The sequence below is a fragment of the Boleophthalmus pectinirostris genome, unplaced genomic scaffold (genome assembly GCF_026225935.1).
Source record: "Boleophthalmus pectinirostris isolate CB_2022bp ecotype Guang Dong unplaced genomic scaffold, ASM2622593v1 HiC_scaffold_19, whole genome shotgun sequence".
Lineage (NCBI taxonomy): Eukaryota > Metazoa > Chordata > Actinopteri > Gobiiformes > Gobiidae > Boleophthalmus > Boleophthalmus pectinirostris.
The window spans coordinates 9,747,462-9,772,344 of record NW_026571140.1 but is presented as its reverse complement, the minus strand read 5'-3'; the positions used below and the strand labels follow the sequence as shown (position 1 = coordinate 9,772,344).

The 24,883-nt window shown below is 38.8% G+C and overlaps 2 protein-coding genes across 2 annotated transcripts in view; both read left to right on the top strand.

Moving 5' to 3' along the window:
* The first annotated feature begins 420 nt into the window (after window positions 1-420).
* Window positions 421-14,181, top strand: LOC129409250 (leucine-rich repeat serine/threonine-protein kinase 1-like). The gene is made up of 5 exons (XM_055154828.1): window positions 421-671; window positions 1,653-1,780; window positions 2,123-2,307; window positions 4,353-4,527; window positions 13,991-14,181. Exons 2-5 carry the CDS (start codon window positions 1,714-1,716, stop codon window positions 14,179-14,181), a joined length of 618 nt encoding a protein of 205 aa, XP_055010803.1. The 5' UTR covers window positions 421-671; window positions 1,653-1,713.
* The window catches only part of lrrk1 (leucine-rich repeat kinase 1), a 34,440-nt gene continuing 23,586 nt past the window's right edge, over window positions 14,030-24,883 (top strand). The window contains exons 1-13 of the mRNA XM_055154447.1: window positions 14,030-14,305; window positions 15,290-15,417; window positions 15,760-15,944; window positions 17,994-18,168; window positions 19,549-19,731; window positions 20,098-20,234; window positions 20,499-20,725; window positions 21,175-21,302; window positions 21,693-21,856; window positions 23,094-23,231; window positions 23,661-23,773; window positions 24,353-24,423; window positions 24,637-24,769. Coding sequence (XP_055010422.1) covers window positions 15,351-15,417; window positions 15,760-15,944; window positions 17,994-18,168; window positions 19,549-19,731; window positions 20,098-20,234; window positions 20,499-20,725; window positions 21,175-21,302; window positions 21,693-21,856; window positions 23,094-23,231; window positions 23,661-23,773; window positions 24,353-24,423; window positions 24,637-24,769 — 1,721 coding nt within the window. The 5' untranslated portion in view covers window positions 14,030-14,305; window positions 15,290-15,350. The remainder of the gene's footprint in view (window positions 14,306-15,289; window positions 15,418-15,759; window positions 15,945-17,993; window positions 18,169-19,548; window positions 19,732-20,097; window positions 20,235-20,498; window positions 20,726-21,174; window positions 21,303-21,692; window positions 21,857-23,093; window positions 23,232-23,660; window positions 23,774-24,352; window positions 24,424-24,636; window positions 24,770-24,883) is intronic.

The following is a 24,883-nucleotide window of genomic DNA, read 5'->3' as shown; positions in this document are numbered from 1 at the left end:
GTGTCATTAGCATTAAATCAATAGAGGAAGACCAAGTTTGAAAAATGCAAAATGAATACAAAAATGTCCATAGTGAAGCCAGAGGGTGAGAACTAAAATGCCTCTCTTATCTAAAGCCTCACCACCTAAACCCCAGAACCTGCAGACAATCAGGAGTCAGTGCTAGTGCGGCCTCTGCAGCTCAGTGAGGGAACTCTGGAGGTTCTGAGCTTTCACATGTCTGTCCGTATATAAATCTGTGTAGCCTACTCTAGAGTCCAGGCTTATAGTAGGCCATCTTTTTCAAAAAACAGTAAGACCGCATGCTACGTACAGTTCCTTTATTTGTCTTAAACTGAGCCCCATACATCCACAGCTCAGCCCGTGCCCTCTGTCCCCGCCCAGAACACGTCTCCTGTTTGTCCACACTCCAGGCGCGATGGGCGGTGGACGCGCAGAGCTCACACCATGGCTGCTGCAGTGGGCTGTGTGATTCTGAGCTCACTTTTTCCTCTCGCTGGTCCCAAACCCGGAGCCGTCACTTCAGACTTCTTCCTGAAGGTCTGACCCCGTTCTGTGCTGCGGAGCGGGGAAACACGACGCCTGTGTGGAATCAGGAAGTTTGCGTGTTTTTTTTTTTTTTGTTTTTGAGCAGGATGCCGACACTCTACAAAGCTCTAAGTATTAAAGCTGTAAGTATTAAAGCTCTAAGTATTGGGCTATTACCGTATAAAGCCGTGTCTGGCACTGCGCGGTGCTTCGCGGTCCGGGGATTACGGCTTCATTTGTTTATAACAGTTTAATGGAGCTAAACTGTTGCCTGTGTTAGTTGAGGAATCTTGAGTGAAACTTCGCACACGCGTTCCTCTGCCAGCGATTAGCGTTTGGGTTAACAAAAGTGTGCTGTCGCAGGCTTTATTTAGTATTAATGAGGAAATAATTGTCTCCAGTGAGATTCCAGCACCTGAAAGTCTAGGTGCTGTTATATGGCAATGGGCTAATAGTAGTAATAATCTGAGTATTTCTAGACGATTGTTGTGGGTTTGGACATAAATCAAGAAGACTTTTCTTTCCATAGTAAGTTCTCCATTATACACAGTAATAGGTTATTTCTAACTGGACGTTACACCTCCATGGCCACACAAACTTTGTACCTTTTAGTAAACCACTGCGCACGCATATCAGGACACAGCTGGAGAGCAGTGGAGTGAAGCAGTTTTGAAGAAATAATGCCTGTTTTAAATCGTTAAAAGATTCGAAAAAATCTAACCAGGAGCAGTATATAAAATGCACTGTTCAGCGGCCTCATGTGGGGTGATCGTGCGCTCAGTCACCTGCACCCAAGCACAGCGGCACTGCTCTTCTAATGGTCCACATTAGCCTATAACAGGAAGCACTTAGTGCTTTTATAAAAGAGTCACTGGGTATTAAATTCTGGTAAGTCCCACAGACACACAATTAAAACAGGGCAGATAAGGGCACTGGCATTGAAACCAGACACTTTGCTTTGCTTTCAGTTTGCTTTTCATGTCTAATGCCTAATATCAGCATCTTATTTACACTATGTCATTCTGTCAGGAGTCTTTGAACCAAAATACATACACAGTAGCCTTTTTTCCACTGCAGTTAAATTGCAATAATTAACAATAATTGTTCATTTCTTTTCTTTGCAGGCACAGTCCAAGTCTGGTTTGGAGGATGGAAGTGCCTCAGTGCCACAGTGCCTGATTCAGAATGTCCTACTGGTGTGTTAAAGGGGCTCTGGAGCCTGGGCCGTCCGCAGTGAAGATGCAGCAGGACAGTACGTCTCTGTCTCTCCCTTATTAAGACACATAAACAGCTGTCTGACAGACCAGGTGTTTGATGTCAACATGATTTGAGGCATCAGTTCTGATTGTATTTCTCTACAGGCCACTGTCCTGCTTCAGGCTTCATTTTTTGTTTCAAAGCAAAAGCATAATTTACCTTAATAACTTAAAATAAAACTTCCAAGTCTAGATTAGAGAAAATACTCCTCCAAAATGGCTGTTAAACAAACAATTTTGCAAAGAACGAATTGTGTCGTATCAGAGCCAGGAGCCTGCATAAATCTTGACTAAATAAATGTATGTAGTGATATTCACATGTAGTGAATGTACTGCAGGTCCAGGGGAGGACAAGGAACCCCCTCCTGCCTCAGAGCCGGAGCACGGGTCCACACTGGTTGCCTCTGTCACATTAGAGAAGATCCGCTCCACATACGAGTCCGGAGAACGGGAAGAGGCCCAGGAGTTGGTCCAGCAGGCCTGCTGTCAGGAGTGCAGTGCAGGAGAGCCTCGCATTGATGGGGTAAGGGCAGTTAGATATATCATTGTGTAACAGAGGGTTAAAATGGTCTAATAGTGTAATTTACAACACAGACAATCACTAACTTTAATAACATTAATCAACTAGTTCAGCAAAACATGAAGCGTTGAGCTCCAGTCAAATGAAGTTCATGATGCTGGTTGTTACAGGGGTGAATTTGGAGCCAGGCTTAGGAATAGGAACTTATTTACAAAATTTTGACAAAATTGCAAAATAAAAACATCTGAATCATGTAGAGCGGGTTAATACAAACTTTTTAAGACTGAAATGATGATGCTCACTATTACAGAGAGAGGGGTGACAGTATTGACAATATCCTATTGACTTATATATTTGTCAATGGGAGCCAGCGTCCGAAGCAGCTAGCGTCTTAGCTGTGTCCATTTATATGCTATGGACTAAAATGTCAAATGAGGAGAATTAGTAAAAAGCTCATCTTTCAATACCGATTTGAGAACACATTTTCAAAAAAATGTATTATGTATTATTTGTTTAATAATATAATGCTGTCTTGTACTTGTTCTGGGAGAAATTTTATTCATTCAAAAACCATTAAGGAAAAGTCTAAATCTGTCCTTTTTTTCAGGGTGTCTTCACATAGATCACATCAAAATGAAAACTAAACTGGGTCTAAATTTTGAATCAGTTCTGAAATAGATCAAGACTAAACCAGGACTAGAACAGGACCAAATCAAGCATGCCCTTTGGACTAGGCTGGGTCTAAACAAGGACCCAACAAGGATAATTGTGAACACACTCTCAGCGATACCAACTGAGCTATAAGAGTACCAACCCCATTTTGCTAGAATAAGAAAAGTGTTAAATTCACTTAAACAAAGAAAAAGAGGTCACATTTTCGGCATCCTACATGCCTCTGTGTTGTAAGAAGTATCAGTGACTCAAACCAGTTATTCATGTATTTTTCATAACTGAAATCCTTTGGTGTACACATTATTTCCGTTTATAAATAATGCAAAGTTGATAATACTAGCCCTCTTTATATGACTGAATAGCCATGTAATGCTTTTTCTTGTTCTTCCTGTTTTAGCTCATATGGGGTCCTTTGAGAATTTACTTTCACAATGCACCACTGCACATCATCAGTATCTGCTTTTGTCACTTTAGCCTGCTGAATAGAAGAGGGTCATGTTACAGACATTAACAGAGCAGACACACTCATTACATGGGCTCAGTATATCTAACCATATGATTTTAATGTGCATTTTACTGCCTCGTGTATCTTTTTCCATCTCCATATATTATTATAATTATTTTACACAATAACAGCGTAATTTTAAAGGACCTGTACCTGATTTTAATTTATTCTTGATAAGATAAATGCTCTTTACTGTAAAATATAATATATAGAGTTTACACAGTATTTTCTAAAGTAATAACTAATACAGAAGCTGCAGACAGGGTCACCCTTTTGTCTAGTCAGGCACATTGTTGCAAAGAATCTTGGGAAACCAACTGCCTGACTCTATGCTGGACACTGGTGAATTTTCAAAGTGGCAATAAAACAAACAGTAGGCAGAACTTTGTAAGAGCAGCAGTAGCTAAGTTGGTAGAGCTGATCCAGAGGTTGGTGGTTCGAATCCTGCTCTCAGCATTGGTTGAGCAGTCAGGTCCACTGATGACACACAGTTTAGCGGTGCGATTCCAGCTCACACAGATGAATGCATTTAAACAGATGTATGTATGTGTGTGTGAATGGGTGAGTGGTTCCTTGTTGTGAAATGCTTTCCACCTTAAAGGTAGAAAAGTTAAAGCTAAATTTAACTGTGAGGATTTACTATAAGAGCAAGGGCAGTTGCTCCTGTGTCATGGTGCAATATCGCAGAGGCAGAAAGGATTAGGTGGGGAAGTGGGTGGGGCTAAAATTTCAAAATAAAACATGCTCCTCATTCATTTCATTATCATATGGTACCTGCTCAAATGAGTTCACTTTAGATTCTAGTATTAATATAGACTGGGATTTTTCTTTCAACCTGTCCATCCATCTCACGCTGTTTGATAATGTGCAGGTGGATCTGCTGTGTCTTGCTGTGGAGCATGAGGACCATGAAAGCGCCCGGTACTTGCTGAAGGAGGCCCATGTCTCAGTCCCTGTGGATTCCACAGACGACCACCCTGCTCTGGTCGCAGGGCGCCATGGACATATGGGGCTGGTCAGGCTGCTGCTCGACTCTCTGCCCCAAAGTAAGACACTCCTTGTCCAATCTACATTGTTTTAAAGTGGGTCAGGTCAAGCGGTAACAGAGGGAAACGGGCAGATTTTTTACATTCAAATAGCTCTTATTCAGAAACTAGAGGGACTATTGAAATAAGTAAGGTATTAGAATGAAGGAAAGAGTTAACACTCCAACAGGGTAAAGTTAAACCTGTGATATTCTTTCAAGTTGTTGACAAAAAATTTAAAAACTCATGTCGGTTACAGAGGGAATGACATATGCAGCACTTTTTGGGCAATAAATACAAACAGTGATAACTCTTGGTTCTCACTTACATATCCTTAACAAACTGGTTTGAATATTTGCTTCATATAGTTTTCTACCATATGGTACAAGATTAGGTTGAAAAACCTCTTACTTTTTGAGTAATGAGATTTTTTATTAAGAAAGGTCATGATAACGGAGGGAAAATTGTGCAAACAAGTAGAAGGTTTTTGCATAATTTGTCAGCTTTTTTCTTCCGAATACTTTAATATTACTTCAAAATGAAAGGTAACTATTTCTATAAAATATGTCAGTCCTTCCAAGCAAATTTTTTATAATTTTAAATACATTTTTTTTTTTTTAAATCATGTACCTTCATCAACAGTTCAAAGATGGAATAACACAAGATATGATGAAATACATAAATTTATTTACATGATTTGCAGGTCTTTGAAATTTGGGGAAAAAAAATTGTTCTATGTTGCATACATGATCTGTTTAAAACATATATAACTTTAGAACCAAAAATGGTACAGAAAAAAGGTAAACAGTTTCATAAACTAGAGTACATATGTATCTGTTAAATACATTTTTATATCAGATGCATTAACTTGAATTTTTGGCCTTGCTGTATACTTCTGCCTGACTGGGCCCAACTACTTCAACATGAAATTTTTAAATATATTAAAATGTCTTTCACAAATTGCATCACTGACTTGGACTTATAAAAACCCTCAGAATTCAGAAATGGGCTGTCACAATTACAAAACGGAGCACATTAGTTCAAAGCCCAAAAATTATCCCTCAATCATTCCGAGTAAATGTATATCTTTACATTTTATGTTTAAAGCTTGTTGTTTGCAATGTAAGATTACTGACTGGAAGAAATAAGTCCCAGCTAAGAAATTGTAGGTTGTAAGTCTCAAGANTACAACCAAAGGAACAAAGTTTCCATGGAAACAAACAGGAGGAAGCTCCTCCACGCCACAAGACTCAGGTTTGTAGAGATGCCTGCCCACTGACACATGACGCATGTTTATCAGTGCAATAAACCAAATTAAAAATAAAACTACATGTATATCATATTAACGAGGGCATCTGGCCTTAAAGCTGTGAAACTAATTGCACTGGACGTCTCTGAACAGCAGGGGGCACATGAGTCAGATCAAAACTGGCTCAAACAGAAAGTGACGGACTGTGAACAATCTGTCTCATGTAAATATACACGATATATAAAACTCCATGTACTGAAAACACAAATCAGTGTATCATTTGTTCATTCGTGTTTCAAAATAAAACAAAAAAAAATATTTTCTTCATTATGTGTCTCCAAAACCAGTTTTTTCAGTTTTTGTGTTTATATGAAAAGTGGAAAAAACTGCGATGCTGGACTGAACCAGGACTGAACCAGGACTGGGACTAAGACCAGGACCAGACCAGAACTGAGACCGTTACTAGATCTGGACCAGACTGGGACCAGACCGGGATCAGACTGAGACTGGGACCGGGACTGAGACTGGGACCAGACCAGGACCAAACCAAAATCAGACCGAGACTGGGACAGAGACTGAGACTGGGACTGAGACCAGGACTGAGACCAGACTGAGACTGGAACCAGACCAGGACTGAGACCGGGACCAGACCAGGACCAAACCAAAATCAGACCGAGACTGGGACCGAGACTGAGACTGGGACCAGACCAGGACTGAGACTGGTTTAGTCCTTGTTTAGTCCTGCTTTAGTCCTGTTTCAGTCCTGGTTCAGTCCTGGTTCAGTCCGGCATCACAGTTTAAGTCACAGAAACGAGAAACGGCTATTATCCCTGAAAAAAAAAAACTAAAATCATTATAAATTTTTTCATTTTGGTTTTGGAGACAAATAATGAAGAAAATTGTTGTTTTTTTTCATTTTCTTTCTTTTTTTTTGTTTCATTTTGAAAAAACGAATGAACAAATGACACACGAATTAACACAAATCCTTCGTGTTCTGGCAGCTCGGGATCATTCTTAACATATTTTATCAAACTCTTTCTGTAACTGTCAAAACAATTACACCGTTTTAGCTCCTCACGTGTTATTTTATCGTTTTATTTTGACATTGCATCAGTCTGAAAACACCATTAAAACAAGGCAGCCGGGCATGAGAGCGAGAGAGAGAGAGACGGAGGAGGAGGAAGGAGAGAGGAAAAAAGAGGGAGTGAGAGATGGAGATAACGAGAGGAGGAGAGAGACGCTTTAATGTGACAGGCCCTTTTCAATATTTCCCCATCTTCTTTCGATAACCAAATTGCTTTGTCCTGAACGGTTGCGCTTTAGAAAACAACGTGATTATATTTTCCGTCTTGGAGTCTTTTGGAGGAAACTGATGCTGCGGCAGATGCGTTAAAAAAAAGCAGATTCTTTACGGTTTTACCCTTTTATTTATGGAGAAGAAGCGAGGACGGGTCAGCTGCAGCGTCAGTGGAGGAAATGCCAACGTGAGCGGATGGACGGAGAGATGGACGGAGTGTGGGGAAGGAGGAGAGCAAAAGGTCAAACGTGAAAGATCGTGAAACGGTGAATTAGACGTGATTACGGAGAAATGCTGAGTTTGAATCCGTGTGTCATTCGTTCATTCGTTTTTCAGTATAAAACCAAAAAAATAAAATGAAAAAAAACAGCTATTTTCTTCATTATCTGTCTGCAAAAGCAAAATGATTTGGAAGTTTTCGATTTTGTATTTAAATGAAAATTGAAAAAAAATTGGACTGAAAACGGTTCAGTCCTGGTCTGGTCCCAGTCTCAGGACATTGGACTATTTTGCTTCGGGTGTTTTGTGGAGAGTGGGCACTGTTGGGCAAATTACTTTAAAACTGTTACAGTTACTGTTTCAGTGATGGTAATTGGATTACAGTTAACTTTGTTGACAATAAATTGGCATTACACATAGGCATTTTCCTTTACTTTTGGGCATTTTTTTCCTTTTTTTTTTCCCGATAATTCCACTCATTGCTGAACACTAAACCAGGTCCAAACCAGGTCTAAACCAGGACTAAAACAGGACTAAACCATTAAACCAGGACTAAACCAGGTCTATGGACTAAACCAGGTCTGAAACCAGGACTAAAACCAGACTAAACCAGGACTAAACTCAGGACTAAAACCAGGTCTAAAACCAGGACTAAACCAGGATAAACCAGGACTAACCAGGACTGAACTAGCCAGACTAAACCAGGACTAAACAGGACTAAAACAGTAAACCAGTCTAAACCAGGACTAAACCAGGGACTAAACCAGGACTAAACGGACTAAACCAGGTCTAAACCAGACCAAACTAAAACCAGACTAAACCAGACTAAATCAGGACCCAGGTCTAAAACCTCTAAAAAGGAAACCGTCTAAACAGAAAAAGGACCCTCCTCGTCTTCTATCAATAATATTTTTAATTTGGTTCAGTAAATCTGGGCTTTTTTTTTTATTTTTATTTTTTATTTTCATCAGATAAAACTTCTTATGTGAAGATTTCCTCGCTCTTTTGTTTCTCTACAGCTAAATCAAGTTAATCCAAAATGTATTTGTCAGATTATCGTTACTCACTTTAAGTAATTTAATGGATTATGCTTACAAACTACATTTTGGTGTAATGTAATCTGTAATCTGTAGGGGAATACATTTTAAAAGTCACCTTCCCAACACTGCGAGCAAGTAAACGGGAACAGAAGTGTTTACGTTGAAGAGTCTTTCTAACGCCGTCTTTAACTACCAAAGCAAATGAGTTTTATTTACCAAAAGACCAAATGTGTTTCTAAAAGCAGCTTGAGCAGGAAGTCTTTGTTCAAAACTCTGTCCGTCTCCACTTCGACCACGATTCACTCAACCATTTTGTACCTTCCACCGTTAATCTCCCCCTGATTTAAGGCTGAGTGAGTGCAATTAGCGAGCTCAGTAATCAGGAAGTTCTGTCGGGGAGTCCATTTTGCGCTGGGTTTGTTTTGGACTCGACTGTCTCACTTTAATGACCTCGGCGGGGTAAACAGCGCAGGATTAACATAGCGCTCTGATCCGGGCCATCAGCCTGCTTCTAATTCTGTTTGTGAATATTTCAGCTCTGATTTAATTCATCACATTTAAATTGGCAATTTAGCGGCGGCGCGTTCGTGTTGGCCTGCGCCGGGCCCCGCGGGGGGGACGATCTGATTGGACGGATCCGGTGCAGATTACAGGTGATAAACTGTAAATGATCAGTGCTCAGATTATTGGACTCATCTGTCTGGAGGAGCTGTCACTGTAGAAACAACAGAGGCGAACTAGACACGAGGCGCAATGGACACTAACGAAAATCAAATCATAATCAACACTGAAACTAATATCGTAACTAGATACTCATTTGATCAAGTACCGATACTAAAAAAGTTACAGTCAAAGGACAAAAACAAACATGCCCATGGATAGAGCTGTGCAGAAATATCAAAATATCGATATATCGTATAATTTAATGTGGTGATACAGTATCGATATCGTGGGCTGCTGTATCGATATATCGCCAAGAGTATTTTTTTGCAATATTTTTCTAAATTATTTTGTTACAGTGCTACGGTTTGATAGCCTGATTCATCTGCCGGTTTGACTTCATTTCACTTCGTACAAACCGTCTGACCTCGCAGCATTAAGATTCGTTCGCTTCGTTCGTTTTATTTAACTATTCGCTGCTATTTGGTCGTGACGTATGTAATGCGCCGCAAACGGGGTTAACTGGTATATTAAGATTTTCCCAAATCTCGTAGGAAGAAGGACAATAACGTCTTTTCCCTTGATAAAATTCACCAAACATTCTCTTTGTTCCGTCTTTAAATCCTTGATCTCGGGAATCGTTGACAACACAGAATGTCCGACTCTTCGCTGATTGGCTGGTGCCTGAACTCGCACTTCCGGGGTTTTTGTGAACCGTCTAGTGCATTCAGATTCCTGATCTAGTCGCTGGAGAGAAATTAAATTGAGCGGAGGCACTAGGTGGCGCCAGCTTTGGCTACAGTTTTGTTGTTTGTTTAGTGAAGGAAAACATCTTTATGCGGCACATTTGACATTTCATTGAGATATTTTTTTTATTTTATTTATGACGGACAGTGCAAATTTTCGACAGGAGATATCATGGCCTGTGTATCGATTTTGGTTGATTCAACTTATTGTATCAGCCTGTGTATCGAGGTATTTATTGTATCAGCACTTCTTAATGATACTCAGCCCTACACTGGACACTATCAAAAATCAGATACTGGATCAATACTAAAACCAACATCAAAACTAGATACTCATTTGATCAAGTACTGATACTAAAACAGTCACAAAGGACAAAAAATAAATATGCCCATGGATAGAACCGTGCAGAAAAATCTAAAATATCGATATATCGTATTGTTTAATGTGGTGATACAGTATCGATATCGTGGGCTGCTGTATCGATATATCGCCAAGAGTATTTTTTGCAATATTTTTCTAAATTATTTTGTTACAGTGCTACGGTTTTGATAGCCTGATTCATCTGCCGGTTTTACTTCGTTTCACTTCGTACAAACCGTCTGACCTCGCAGCATTAGTGTAGAGGCTGGAAAAATGCAGTTAGAAATCAGACACCCCTCTAATTTTACTTTCTTATTGAGTATTTCATTTTATTTCATTGTATATAATCCATGTGTTCTATATCTCTGTTGAGTTAACGTGCAATTCTTCACTGACCAGTAGATGGCGCATGTCACGACGTTTGTAGAGAGTAGACTGAGCGCTGCAGAGAAGAAGCAATCTCTGTTGTGAGTAAGCAGCTCAAAACGTGCTCTGTTATTCTTTTATTAAAGTTGGTAACAAAAAGACAAGTTTTATGTCAATTGTCAAAGTTATTAGATGTCAAAGGTTACTCCGTGACAGTAGGAAGAAAGTGGAGCAAAGTTTGTAAAGGGTTTTGAGCAGTTGTTATCGTGTTGTAAGCTAACTGCTAAGTAGTGGTCAAGTATAGGAAATACAACGTGCTATAAATCATAATCAGACTAAAGCAAACCTTTTAATCTTAACATTTGGAAATTTTTAGCATAGGATTTCCATTGTATTCTAAAGCAATTTTTTTATACCGTACATGTATTGAATTGTATAAGCACATGTTTTTCGGTGAGTTTGAGAACCACGCCATGATCCACATATCCTGAATGTTGTTGAACATTATCCATTAACTTTTAACTGGCAACAAAATCACATCTCTAGATTTGTGTAATGGAAACACGTTGTGAAGCTTTTGTGGAGAGAACTTTGAACTTTGTGCCTTTTTGTTTCAGGTGAATAGGCCCAATAATTATATAGATTCTGTGTATATGAAAAAATAATCCAGGTGAACAAATCTGGAGTCTGAGTTAAATATGAATAATTAATAAATATCTACATTATGCTAAACTGATTCTAGCAAATTTTTAAACCCTGTTAGAATGTTGTTACCTCATCAAACAGCATACCCAGAGTTGTGTTTTGTGTCATTTACACATGTTTGAGTAACACTTTATTATTAGTCTGTCTACATCTCCAAAGCTCAAAATGCTCTGTTCCACCTTGTGATGTCATGAAGTGGTAGTTTTTCAAGTTAACAGCTCCTTTAGTTCAGTAGAGATGGGGAATCTAGGTCTGGAATTTTCCAAATGGATCTAGTGAAGGTGTATGGAACTTAAAAAGTGGAGCACTTCCTGTATTACCACATGACATGACAAGATGGAGCAGAGTGTTTTCAGTTTGAGAGAAGAATTCATCCTAAATATGCAGAGTTTGTGTGTGTGAATGAAACAAAACACAGCTGCAGGTATGTTTGTGATGAGGAAACTCAAATTTTTAAACAGCAGATTCCACCATTCTTGTTTTTCCTGATTTGAAGGAAATGGCACAGTAATGATCCTCTGTTGCTATAGCAATAATACAATTCATGGTCAAATATATCTATAATTTGGAAGAGATCCTTACAAAATCCTTCAAATCAGAAACGCCTGAAACCCATGAAAAGCATTCTGATCCATATTCCTGTTCAATGTTTTAGAGACTCTAGAATAGGGGTGGACGAACTACGGCCCGGGGACCATATGTGGCCCTTAAATGTTTTTAATCCGGCCCGCCGAACTTGAATAATAATAATAATAATAATAATGTTTTTCAGTGTTTTAAAACTCATTTCAATAAATCGTAAATACCGTGGGACTTGAAAGACAGATAATTTGTTGAAGTGTTTTGTAATGATTTTCAGTTATGAGTTATTTCATGTTATTTTTGTCTCTTATGAGGCGGATTACCAAAAAACTCCATCCATCTGCTCCCGGTCCGGCCCTTCCGTCAAAATTTAGAACCCTTTGTTTGTGGCCCACGAGTCAAAAAGTTTGCCCACCCCTGCTCTAGAATGTTGCTGTCAATTATGAACGCAATTATAACACATTATTATTACCTCAATCACTATTTTGAGGTTATGATGATGTTTCTGTGAAAAAAGTGACTATTTTTCCCCCCCTGTGCAAATATTGTTTTTAAGGGAAACAAAATAAGCCACTCTTCTTTTATCCCTGCACAATAACACTGATCAGACATGTTGTGCTTGCTTTTGTTGATACCAATGCAGCTAATAGTACACAGTAGGTCATTACAATCAACACGCTATTTCGACACGCTTTATGTATTCACAACACTACACTGATTGTGCTCATTTGGACGGCGATAAAAACGGGGCATATTATAGCACTAAGCGGAATTGGGAATGTCAGGATTCATTGTATTTCATAGATGTCACAATGGGATAATTATGAGCATTGTAAGAAGCAAGAGAATGTGATTATGTAAAGAATAAATAAATGTACCAAATGGTCTTTAAAATCAAGCAGCCCTATTTATTTCTTTTCCCTGTTGTGTCAGTTATTGTGACAACCATAAAATCACATGAACATTTCTAAAAACAAAACACCGGTCTATAGAACAATTGCTATGTTCCAAATAATACAAAAATAAATCTGATTTGCGTTCACTGATGATAAAACATAAAATAATATGCAAAAATCCTCATCATCACAATATCCAGGTAATGTTACGTAAACCTAATAATACTCACTTATAAGTATAACATTTAGTCTGACACAATGACTCTTAAAAGGAATTTAAAAAGTGACTTGTGAATGTATAAATGTGACACCAATACCTCCTTCTTCTGTAGTGTTGCAGAGGCACGTTTTGACCACTAGATGGAGCCATAACCTTTCCCACAATCCTCTTGACGTGATACTCTAAAACGTAGACCAAGAAAAATATGAATCTGTGATGATTTACAGCTGTTTCTGTAAGACATTTGTGTGTCCTTGGGTTCTAAGTGTCTGTGTTTTTTTTTTTTTTTTTTTTTTTTGTGTGTGTGTGTGTGTGTGTTATGTGATATTACACAAAAACTAAAAACTTTCAATTTTACACAAAGTTAAAGCTTCCCAGGACATATATAGGCTATATAAAAGTATATCCCATACCCTGGCTTCAGTTATCTAGAAAATACCTCAATTTTAGATGGCATTTTTACACCACATGTCAAAACAAACTGGCATTTAAAGGGTTAAAGTTGCACTGATTTTTTTTTTAAGGCTATATATTTTGATATGGGCAGGATCTTTAGATTTAAAAGATTATGAAAAAAATATCAAACTATGATGGTTTTACTGCGTTTTTGTGAGTGGATATTTTATGTCCTTATAAGGTCCTGGTGTGTGTTCCAATGCAATAACAAAAACTTCAACAAGAGATATTCCTGATAGTTTGGTTACCTGGCCAGCCAAAATCATATCATCTTTGAAAAAACTTCACAAAGACAGAATGTAAGAGGGACTAGAAGGTCAGGCAAATCATTTGGTGTCATTAGCATTAAATCAATAGAGGAAGACCAAGTTTGAAAAATGCAAAATGAATACAAAAATGTCCATAGTGAAGCCAGAGGGTGAGAACTAAAATGCCTCTCTTATCTAAAGCCTCACCACCTAAACCCCAGAACCTGCAGACAATCAGGAGTCAGTGCTAGTGCGGCCTCTGCAGCTCAGTGAGGGAACTCTGGAGGTTCTGAGCTTTCACATGTCTGTCCATATATAAATCTGTGTAGCCTACTCTAGAGTCCAGGCTTATAGTAGGCCATCTTTTTCAAAAACAGTGAGACCGCATGCTACGTACAGTTCCTTTATTTGTGTCAAACTGAGCCCCATACATCCACAGCTCAGCCCGTGCCCTCTGTCCCCGCCCAGAACACGTCTCCTGTTTGTCCACACTCCAGGCGCGATGGGCGGTGGACGCGCAGAGCTCACACCATGGCTGCTGCAGTGGGCTGTGTGATTCTGAGCTCACTTTTTCCTCTCGCTGGTCCCAAACCCGGAGCCGTCACTTCAGACTTCTTCCTGAAGGTCTGACCCCGTTCTGTGCTGCGGAGCGGGGAAACACGACGCCTGTGTGGAATCAGGAAGTTTGCGTGTTTTTTTTTTTTTTGTTTTGAGCAGGATGCCGACACTCTACAAAGCTCTAAGTATTAAAGCTGTAAGTATTAAAGCTCTAAGTATTGGGCTATTACCGTATAAAGCCGTGTCTGGCACTGCGCGGTGCTTCGCGGTCCGGGGATTACGGCTTCATTTGTTTATAACAGTTTAATGGAGCTAAACTGTTGCCTGTGTTAGTTGAGGAATCTTGAGTGAAACTTCGCACACGCGTTCCTCTGCCAGCGATTAGCGTTTGGGTTAACAAAAGTGTGCTGTCGCAGGCTTTATTTAGTATTAATGAGGAAATAATTGTCTCCAGTGAGATTCCAGCACCTGAAAGTCTAGGTGCTGTTATATGGCAATGGGCTAATAGTAGTAATAATCTGAGTATTTCTAGACGATTGTTGTGGGTTTGGACATAAATCAAGAAGATTTTCTTTCCATAGTAAGTTCTCCATTATACACAGTAATAGGTTATTTCTAACTGGACGTTACACCTCCATGGCCACACAAACTTTGTACCTTTTAGTAAACCACTGCGCACGCATATCAGGACACAGCTGGAGAGCAGTGGAGTGAAGCAGTTTTGAAGAAATAATGCCTGTTTTAAATCGTTAAAAGATTCGAAAAAATCTAACCAGGAGCAGTATATAAAATGCACTGTTCAGCGGCCTCATGTGGGGTGATCGTGCGCTCAGTCACCTGCACCCAAGCACAGCGGCACTGCTCTTCTAATGGTCCACATTAGCCTATAACAGGAAGCACTTAGTGCTTTTATAAAAGAGTCACTGGGTATTAAATTCTGGTAAGTCCCACAGACACACAATTAAAAACAGGGCAGATAAGGGCACTGGCATTGAAACCAGACACTTTGCTTTGCTTTCAGTTTGCTTTTCATGTCTAATGCCTAATATCAGCAGCATCTTATTTACACTATGTCATTCTGTCAGGAGTCTTTGAACCAAAATACATACACAGTAGCCTTTTTTCCACTGCAGTTAAATTGCAATAATTAACAATAATTGTTCATTTCTTTTCTTTGCAGGCACAGTCCAAGTCTGGTTTGGAGGATGGAAGTGCCTCAGTGCCACAGTGCCTGATTCAGAATGTCCTACTGGTGTGTTAAAGGGGCTCTGGAGCCTGGGCCGTCCGCAGTGAAGATGCAGCAGGACAGTACGTCTCTGTCTCTCCCTTATTAAGACACATAAACAGCTGTCTGACAGACCAGGTGTTTGATGTCAACATGATTTGAGGCATCAGTTCTGATTGTATTTCTCTACAGGCCACTGTCCTGCTTCAGGCTTCATTTTTTGTTTCAAAGCAAAAGCATAATTTACCTTAATAACTTAAAATAAAACTTCCAAGTCTAGATTAGAGAAAATACTCCTCCAAAATGGCTGTTAAACAAACAATTTTGCAAAGAACGAATTGTGTCGTATCAGAGCCAGGAGCCTGCATAAATCTTGACTAAATAAATGTATGTAGTGATATTCACATGTAGTGAATGTACTGCAGGTCCAGGGGAGGACAAGGAACCCCCTCCTGCCTCAGAGCCGGAGCACGGGTCCACACTGGTTGCCTCTGTCACATTAGAGAAGATCCGCTCCACATACGAGTCCGGAGAACGGGAAGAGGCCCAGGAGTTGGTCCAGCAGGCCTGCTGTCAGGAGTGCAGTGCAGGAGAGCCTCGCATTGATGGGGTAAGGGCAGTTAGATATATCATTGTGTAACAGAGGGTTAAAATGGTCTAATAGTGTAATTTACAACACAGACAATCACTAACTTTAATAACATTAATCAACTAGTTCAGCAAAACATGAAGCGTTGAGCTCCAGTCAAATGAAGTTCATGATGCTGGTTGTTACAGGGGTGAATTTGGAGCCAGGCTTAGGAATAGGAACTTATTTACAAAATTTTGACAAAATTGCAAAATAAAAACATCTGAATCATGTAGAGCGGGTTAATACAAACTTTTTAAGACTGAAATGATGATGCTCACTATTACAGAGAGAGGGGTGACAGTATTGACAATATCCTATTGACTTATATATTTGTCAATGGGAGCCAGCGTCCGAAGCAGCTAGCGTCTTAGCTGTGTCCATTTATATGCTATGGACTAAAATGTCAAATGAGGAGAATTAGTAAAAAGCTCATCTTTCAATACCGATTTGAGAACACATTTTCAAAAAAAATTATTATGTATTATTTGTTTAATAATATAATGCTGTCTTGTACTTGTTCTGGGAGAAATTTTATTCATTCAAAAACCATTAAGGAAAAGTCTAAATCTGTCCTTTTTTTCAGGGTGTCTTCACATAGATCACATCAAAATGAAAACTAAACTGGGTCTAAATTTTGAATCAGTTCTGAAATAGATCAAGACTAAACCAGGACTAGAACAGGACCAAATCAAGCATGCCCTTTGGACTAGGCTGGGTCTAAACAAGGACCCAACAAGGATAATTGTGAACACACTCTCAGCGATACCAACTGAGCTATAAGAGTACCAACCCCATTTTGCTAGAATAAGAAAAGTGTTAAATTCACTTAAACAAAGAAAAAGAGGTCACATTTTGGGCATCCTACATGCCTCTGTGTTGTAAGAAGTATCAGTGACTCAAACCAGTTATTCATGTATTTTTTCATAACTGAAATCCTTTGGTGTACACATTATTTCCGTTTATAAATAATGCAAAGTTGATAATACTAGCCCTCTTTATATGACTGAATAGCCATGTAATGCTTTTTCTTGTTCTTCCTGTTTTAGCTCATATGGGGTCCTTTGAGAATTTACTTTCACAATGCACCACTGCACATCATCAGTATCTGCTTTTGTCACTTTAGCCTGCTGAATAGAAGAGGGTCATGTTACAGACATTAACAGAGCAGACACACTCATTACATGGGCTCAGTATATCTAACCATATGATTTTAATGTGCATTTTACTGCCTCGTGTATCTTTTTCCATCTCCATATTATTATAATTATTTTACACAATAACAGCGTAATTTTAAAGGACCTGTACCTGATTTTAATTTATTCTTGATAAGATAAATGCTCTTTACTGTAAAATATAATATATAGAGTTTACACAGTATTTTCTAAAGTAATAACTAATACAGAAGCTGCAGACAGGGTCACCCTTTTGTCTAGTCAGGCACATTGTTGCAAAGAATCTTGGGAAACCAACTGCCTGACTCTATGCTGGACACTGGTGAATTTTCAAAGTGGCAATAAAACAAACAGTAGGCAGAACTCTTGTAAGAGCAGCAGTAGCTAAGTTGGTAGAGCTGATCCAGAGGTTGGTGGTTCGAATCCTGCTCTCAGCATTGGTTGAGCAGTCAGGTCCACTGATGACACACAGTTTAGCGGTGCGATTCCAGCTCACACAGATGAATGCATTTAAACAGATGTATGTATGTATGTGTGTGTGAATGGGTGAGTGGTTCCTTGTTGTGAAATGCTTTCCACCTTAAAGGTAGAAAAGTTAAAGCTAAATTTAACTGTGAGGATTTACTATAAGAGCAAGGGCAGTTGCTCCTGTGTCATGGTGCAATATCGCAGAGGCAGAAAGGATTAGGTGGGGAAGTGGGTGGGGCTAAAATTTCAAAATAAAACATGCTCCTCATTCATTTCATTATCATATGGTACCTGCTCAAATGAGTTCACTTTAGATTCTAGTATTAATATAGACTGGGATTTTTCTTTCAACCTGTCCATCCATCTCACGCTGTTTGATAATGTGCAGGTGGATCTGCTGTGTCTTGCTGTGGAGCATGAGGACCATGAAAGCGCCCGGTACTTGCTGAAGGAGGCCCATGTCTCAGTCCCTGTGGATTCCACAGACGACCACCCTGCTCTGGTCGCAGGGCGCCATGGACATATGGGGCTGGTCAGGCTGCTGCTCGACTCTCTGCCCCAAAGTAAGACACTCCTTGTCCAATCTACATTGTTTTAAAGTGGGTCAGGTCAAGCGGTAACAGAGGGAAACGGGCAGATTTTTTACATTCAAATAGCTCTTATTCAGAAACTAGAGGGACTATTGAAATAAGTAAGGTATTAGAATGAAGGAAAGAGTTAACACTCCAACAGGGTAAAGTTAAACCTGTGATATTCTTTCAAGTTGTTGACAAAAAATTTAAAAACTCATGTCGGTTACAGAGGGAATGAAATATGCAGCACTTTTTGGGCAATAAATACAAACAGTGATAACTAGCGGTTCTCACTTACATATCCTTAACAAACTGGTTTGAATATTTGCTTCATATAGTTTTCTACCATATGGTACAAGATTAGGTTGAAAAACCTCTTACTTTTTGAGTAATGAGATTTTTTATTAAGAAAGGTCATGATAACGGAGGGAAAATTGTGCAAACAAGTAGAAGGTTTTTGCATAATTTGTCAGCTTTTTTCTTCCGAATACTTTAATATTACTTCAAAATGAAAGGTAACTATTTCTATAAAATATGTCAGTCCTTCCAAGCAAATTTTTTATAATTTTAAATACTTTTTTTTTTTTAAATCATGTACCTTCATCAACAGTTCAAAGATGGAATAACACAAGATATGATGAAATACATAAATTTATTTACATGATTTGCAGGTCTTTGAAATTTGGGGAAAAAAAATTGTTCTATGTTGCATACATGATCTGTTTAAAACATATATAACTTTAGAACCAAAAATGGTACAGAAAAAAGGTAAACAGTTTCATAAACTAGAGTACATATGTATCTGTTAAATACATTTTTATATCAGATGCATTAACTTGAATTTTTGGCCTTGCTGTATACTTCTGCCTGACTGGGCCCAACTACTTCAACATGAAATTTTGAAATATATTAAAATGTCTTTCACAAATTGCATCACTGACTTGGACTTATAAAAACCCTCAGAATTCAGAAATGGGCTGTCACAATTACAAAACGGAGCACATTAGTTCAAAGCCCAAAAATTATCCCTCAATCATTCCGAGTAAATGTATATCTTTACATTTTATGTTTAAAGCTTGTTGTTTGCAATGTAAGATTACTGACTGGAAGAAATAAGTCCCAGCTAAGAAATTGTAGGTTGTAAGTCTCAAGATGAGACAAAGATTATTACTGTGTATCAGGAAAAATGTTACATTTACAAACTTTTACAAATGCGAAAACATCACTAGAATGTAGCGAACCAGCACAACAAACGGTTCAAAATGGAGGCTTAATTTACTGTTTTTTATTCCAGTTGATGCACAGATTTAGTAAGATTTTGGTGTGGGCAGGCTGTCACGATGTTTTGTGATTCTGTTGCTGTTATTTCAGGTTATGCTGCTAAGAAGGAGCTGCTGTTGCGCTCTCTGCTGACCATAGCTTGTCAGAAAGGACACTTGGACCTGCTGAAGATGCTTGTGGAACTATACAACATAGATGTCAATGACCATGATATCTACAGCCAGGAGTTCACGCAAATCACAGAGCTGCCCCTATATGCTGCTGCTACGGCTGGTACGTAAATGTGTTGGGTAGAGTGCACTGTTCTGATCATAGGAATTTTGCATCTTGCTTTGAAAAAAAACCCCAAAAAAACATAAGGCATAAATATATAAATGCATATGTACAAGTAAATAGAAATAAAGTAATAAAAGCTCATAAGTAAAGTAATAAAGTGATGTAAAGTAAAGTAATGGAGCTGTCATATAGCTGTTGGAGTGGAAGAGGTGATTGCATTGTACTTCACCAAAATCAACTGTGAGTCCAGTCCTCACTATAATGGCATTTTGGCGGATTTGAACCTTTATATCAAGTAGCCCACTCACCCATTCACACACATATTCATACACCAGTATATGCAGACATTTGTTTTCATTGCAGGTCACATGGAGATTGCAAGCTTCTTAATTCAGAACGGAACAGGCTTCTCATCATACGTCCTGATTGACCACCCGAGCTTCTGCACACACCTGCTCCGACAGAGGGTCTCGGGGAGCAACCACGTGGATGGAGATCAGGTTAGTGCAAAACAAAAGAGGAAGTGACTTACATCAGCTATGTTATGGTCTCTCACAACATTAGCATAGTATTTGGAGTGATACATGCATGTTTGAGTAATCTTGCCTTGTCTGCTTTTGAAGGGTGTGAACCTCAGATGATACATAATGGCTTAAAAATGTTGCATTGGCTTTTTCTCCCCTAAATATAATGTTAAAAATGCTAGATAAAAACATAATGTGATAATAAAAAGTCAAAATGATGCTGTGTTTCCATGTTTTCAGAGTGTCTGTGTGAGTTGGAGCGGGTTGCAGCTGCCCTGGTTAGAACTCACCTGGTTCATGGACCTCTCATCACGAATCACTCACCTCGAGCTGTCGTCCAATCAGCTTACAGGCCTGCCCTCAGTAGTGCCTTGGGGCCTTGTGCACCTGCAGAACCTTGACCTCCAGAATAACCTCTTGTATGAGTTGCCACTGGTGCTCAGTTCACATGAGGTTCTTTGCACAAGGTACAAGCTACACCTCTAGCATGTCCAAACCACTATGTAACTTTTCTGGTGAAGGATCTGCCACCTTCTTAAAGCTTGAAGGAGTGTTTCAAAGTATGGCCATTAAATATATCTATCCTGCATTTATTCAGTTACAGATTTTTATGACTCCAAAATACACTGAAAAATATGCCTCCTTAGTGTTAGCAGGGTCACCTCTCCACAGATCATACCTGGAACTTGGCCTGGTGGTGTCACTTGCTTGTCTCCATGGAGATACATAAATTTAATGCCAGAAAAATCCAGAGCATGTTCTTGGAGAAGTTACATAGTGCACCTTTATTTGTCCATTATTTTTCCTAATTAATGCATGCAGTAATTGAACACCATCCTAAACAATTTATATACCATAACATTTTGGCAGTGTTCACCACAGTTCATCAAACACAATGTATAAATTGTTATTGCAGTTTGCGAGAGATCAACCTGTCTCAGAACCAGCTGACTTCTCTTCCCTGTGGACTGCTCCATCTCACACACCTGCAGAGGCTGTGGGCGTCCAAGAACCAGCTGTCTGTGCTCTTCCAACTGGACCATGGTACTTTGGTTGATAAAATTGTTGGTTTCTTGGACAATACAAAATACACAAAATTCAATGTAGGCCTATATGTCTTTAGAACTGGGGTCCCCTTGAAGTAATTGCTTATCATGTATTCTTTTGAATTGGGTTGGCTACATTTATGAATAAAAAATAAATAAATACTATAAGCTATAAAATAATGTTAATTATACAAACAAAATGCATACATTTTGTAATTGTTTAAGTAAAAAAAATCTTTACTGATTTCAAAATAAAAATAAAGCTTAATTGAAGTATATCCCCAAAGGAGGATAGTTAAGTCTTTGCCCTAGTCTACTCTGTTGTGTTGTTTTGTACAAGTTGCACTGTAGATAAAAAAAAAAAAAATGCTTTCTTCATGTTTATCAGATTTGAACTGGATCGGTTTGAGGCGATTGGAGGAGCTGGACGTGTCAGACAATTGCCTAAGCTGTCTGCCTGCAAACATCATGTACTGCCTGAAATTCCTGAGAACCCTCAATGCAAGCAACAACAGGCTGAAGGAGCTGCCGGAGCCATGGGGATGTCCACTTGTAAGAGCTCAGTATATATATTTTGAAGTGAACAAAAAAAAATCTTTGGATGAAACTTGATGATCAGCATTCCACTTGCTGACGTCTGATTGGTTGTTTGCAGATTTTAGAATGTTTTACATTGTTTTCTGTGTTGCTAAGAATAATTCAAAAGAAAAATTTACAATGGTGAACCACAAGAATTTCTATTAATGACTAGGCCTTTGTAATTTAGTTTATTATTTATTATATTTTCATTGGAAAAGGGTTTGAAAAGGGTTCATCACATCAGTCAAACAATGTAACTGTGCCCAGGTTAGCTGTTTTGAGCTTCTTTTCATTAGTAGTCCTGTTGCTTTATTGCATTTATTTTTATTTAATATGATTGCTTTGGGTTTATCTAGGTTGTCCAAGTTAAGTAATATGGTACTGCAGTATTAACAAAGAAGTTTACTCCAGTAAGAATACTGTAAACCTTTTTTTTTTAGCTTTCTACCATGTTCCCTAAGAAAAACATGCCTTTTAAAACAAGTGTTAGATATCATCCATGCATGTCTGTATTTTTAGCATTTCTTCCCTATTCGATCCCTCCTTCTGGTTAGCTGTAAGACTTTGAGTAATGCTCAGCCCTCAAGCCTATGTCAAACTTGACCCCACATGACAAATTTCCAAGAATATACAAAAGCATATTACAAGCTGTACACTGAAACCTGACAAACCTGATGCGACGTGCAGTAGTTTATTAGCAGGATGCATGCTGATCGTGTTGTGATAGTGCCCTAAAGGGGGAGTGACTTAATCTGGGGAGCAAAGAGAGGGGAGACTCGAATCATCAAAAACTAAAGTGAAACTTATAAAACATGCTCATATGTTGTTTTTGGTAATTATAGCATTTTCATAAAAAGTAACATGGTGATCTAAATATGTTATGTCTTAGCATTTAATATCCCATAGAAGTAAAATACCCCCTCTTTAAAATGTACCATACTAGTATAACTCAGATTTACTCGGGTTGATGTAATTGAGTAAATGTATCAGAACATTCACCACCTCTGTATCTAACCTAATACATCCAAGGAGACTGACCATCATGCACCATAGAAAAACTGATTTACAATTTAGTAGAAGCAAATACAATCCCACCAAAAAGTACAGTATATAAACCATCCATTTCTACATTTGACCCTACATAAACACGACTTATTGCTTACATGAGACGATAAGCAAATAAAAGACATGTATGATTTTATTTTTACAGAAGCAGTGCAGAGCCTCTGGTAATATGCTTGAGAGTCTTCCAGAAATGATCTCAGTCCAGTGGAGAAAACATCTGCAAGAGATGGACTTCTGCAACAACAAACTCACAGAGCTGCCCAGCTATCTGTTTGAACTGGAGGTGACAACTTACTATTATTATTATTTTTTGTTCATTCTAGTTACTGCCTAATAAGGAAACATTAGACGCAGTTAAAGAAAATTATTTCCTGAACTCAGGGTACTTTCCTGATACCTGCAGAAAAATTTAGTTTAGTTCAAAAGCCACTCCCAGGTGCAGGTTTACAGGTTGAAAGCGGGCAGGAGGCGTGTAAAGAGGGGTTAAGCATTGACTAATATACTTACAATCAACAGTTTTGTCCTTCACAAGTAGCTTGTTGTTTGCCTGAACTAAAGAAATGCTTTCTGTCAGAGTCTCCCAAGCTCCTCCCCAGGGCGTGCTTTGAAAAGGGAGCAAGACCAAGACAGGGAGCTCAGAAAAGTCTAGTTGTATAAGGCCTGTTTTATCTGTTTAATGCTAAGTTGAGAAAGTTTCCTCTTTGTACATCAGGCCCTGGTGTGCCTGCGGCTACGTGGGAATCAGCTGACTTCTCTGCCTACCTCCATCGAGTGGAAATGCACCCAGCTTAGGACACTTGACCTGTCCCATAATCTACTTGGGAAGTATGTGTAAACCACATTTCCTCATTATATTACAGTAATGTGACAGAATTGCTACAGTAACATGATAGAAATACTGCAATAATGTGACAGAAATACTACAGTAATGTGACCGAAATATTACAGTAACATGATAGAAATACTACAGTAACCTGACAAAAATATGACAGTAATATAACAATAATATGAAATTATAATTACTTGGAGATCAACCGATATTTGTTTCATGGTCGATGCCGATTGTTTAGAATTCAGAGAAACTCATGAGCTCTGTCAGTATTTTGGACCGATATGTAGGGCTGATTATTTTCCCCAAATCATATCATTTACATTTAATAAAAACTCACCCACAGCTGAGAATCTAGTCACATTTTGTGCTGTTTTTTCTTCCCAGTAAAGTGTTCAAATAAAGCTTTATGCATAATCTTTAGGTAGCAGGTTGGCCAAAACAAAATATCGGCCTAGGCTGGAAATTTAAGACCGAAAGCCAATATGCTTAAAAAGTGCAAATATGGTGCAAATAACATTGTAGTAATATGACATTAAACCTACAGTAACACTGTCACTGTTTTGAACTTTCAGAAGTGACGATGTGCCCAAATCCAAAAGACTGGGATTCCTCTCCACATGGACCAAAAGAGAACCTGAGACTGGTAGGTTATAGTTTGGAAAAACTGACACACACACACATTGATCTGGAGCATGTTTCCACTAAAGTGAGTGGTATCATCTTCACAAATTACAATGTGGATGGTGCTGTAGGCTGAACCATGGTGATGACTCAACCCAAGTATTTTTATTTCATTTGACCAAGTCTCTAAATGCTTCATTGCTTAAATATGCGTGTGTTGAACCTGTGTGTGTAGCAGTGCCTTCAGTGAGCTTTCCCGCTGTGCTCCGGGACTGTCTGGAGGCGCTGCACTTAAATGACAACCAGCTGGAGGCAGTCCCACCATCTGTGTGTGGTCTGAACAGCCTTACTGAGCTCTACCTCTCCAAGTGAGTAACAACTTCAGAAACATAACAGGAAACATGATAAGTATGAGATAATTATGAGTATAAGTATTCTTTCCACACTTAACTGGGAGAGCAAGTTGTATATATGCTAATAGA

Bases quoted from the DNA above. Each gene is read 5' to 3' on its own strand.
- LOC129409250 (XM_055154828.1), top strand. From the start codon at position 1,714: ATGTCCTACTGGTGTGTTAAAGGGGCTCTGGAGCCTGGGCCGTCCGCA. The intron at 2,308-4,352 runs GTAAGGGCAGTT...GATAATGTGCAG, and splicing joins GAGAGCCTCGCATTGATGGG to GTGGATCTGCTGTGTCTTGC. The intron at 4,528-13,990 runs GTAAGACACTCC...ATACATCCACAG, and splicing joins GCTCGACTCTCTGCCCCAAA to CTCAGCCCGTGCCCTCTGTC.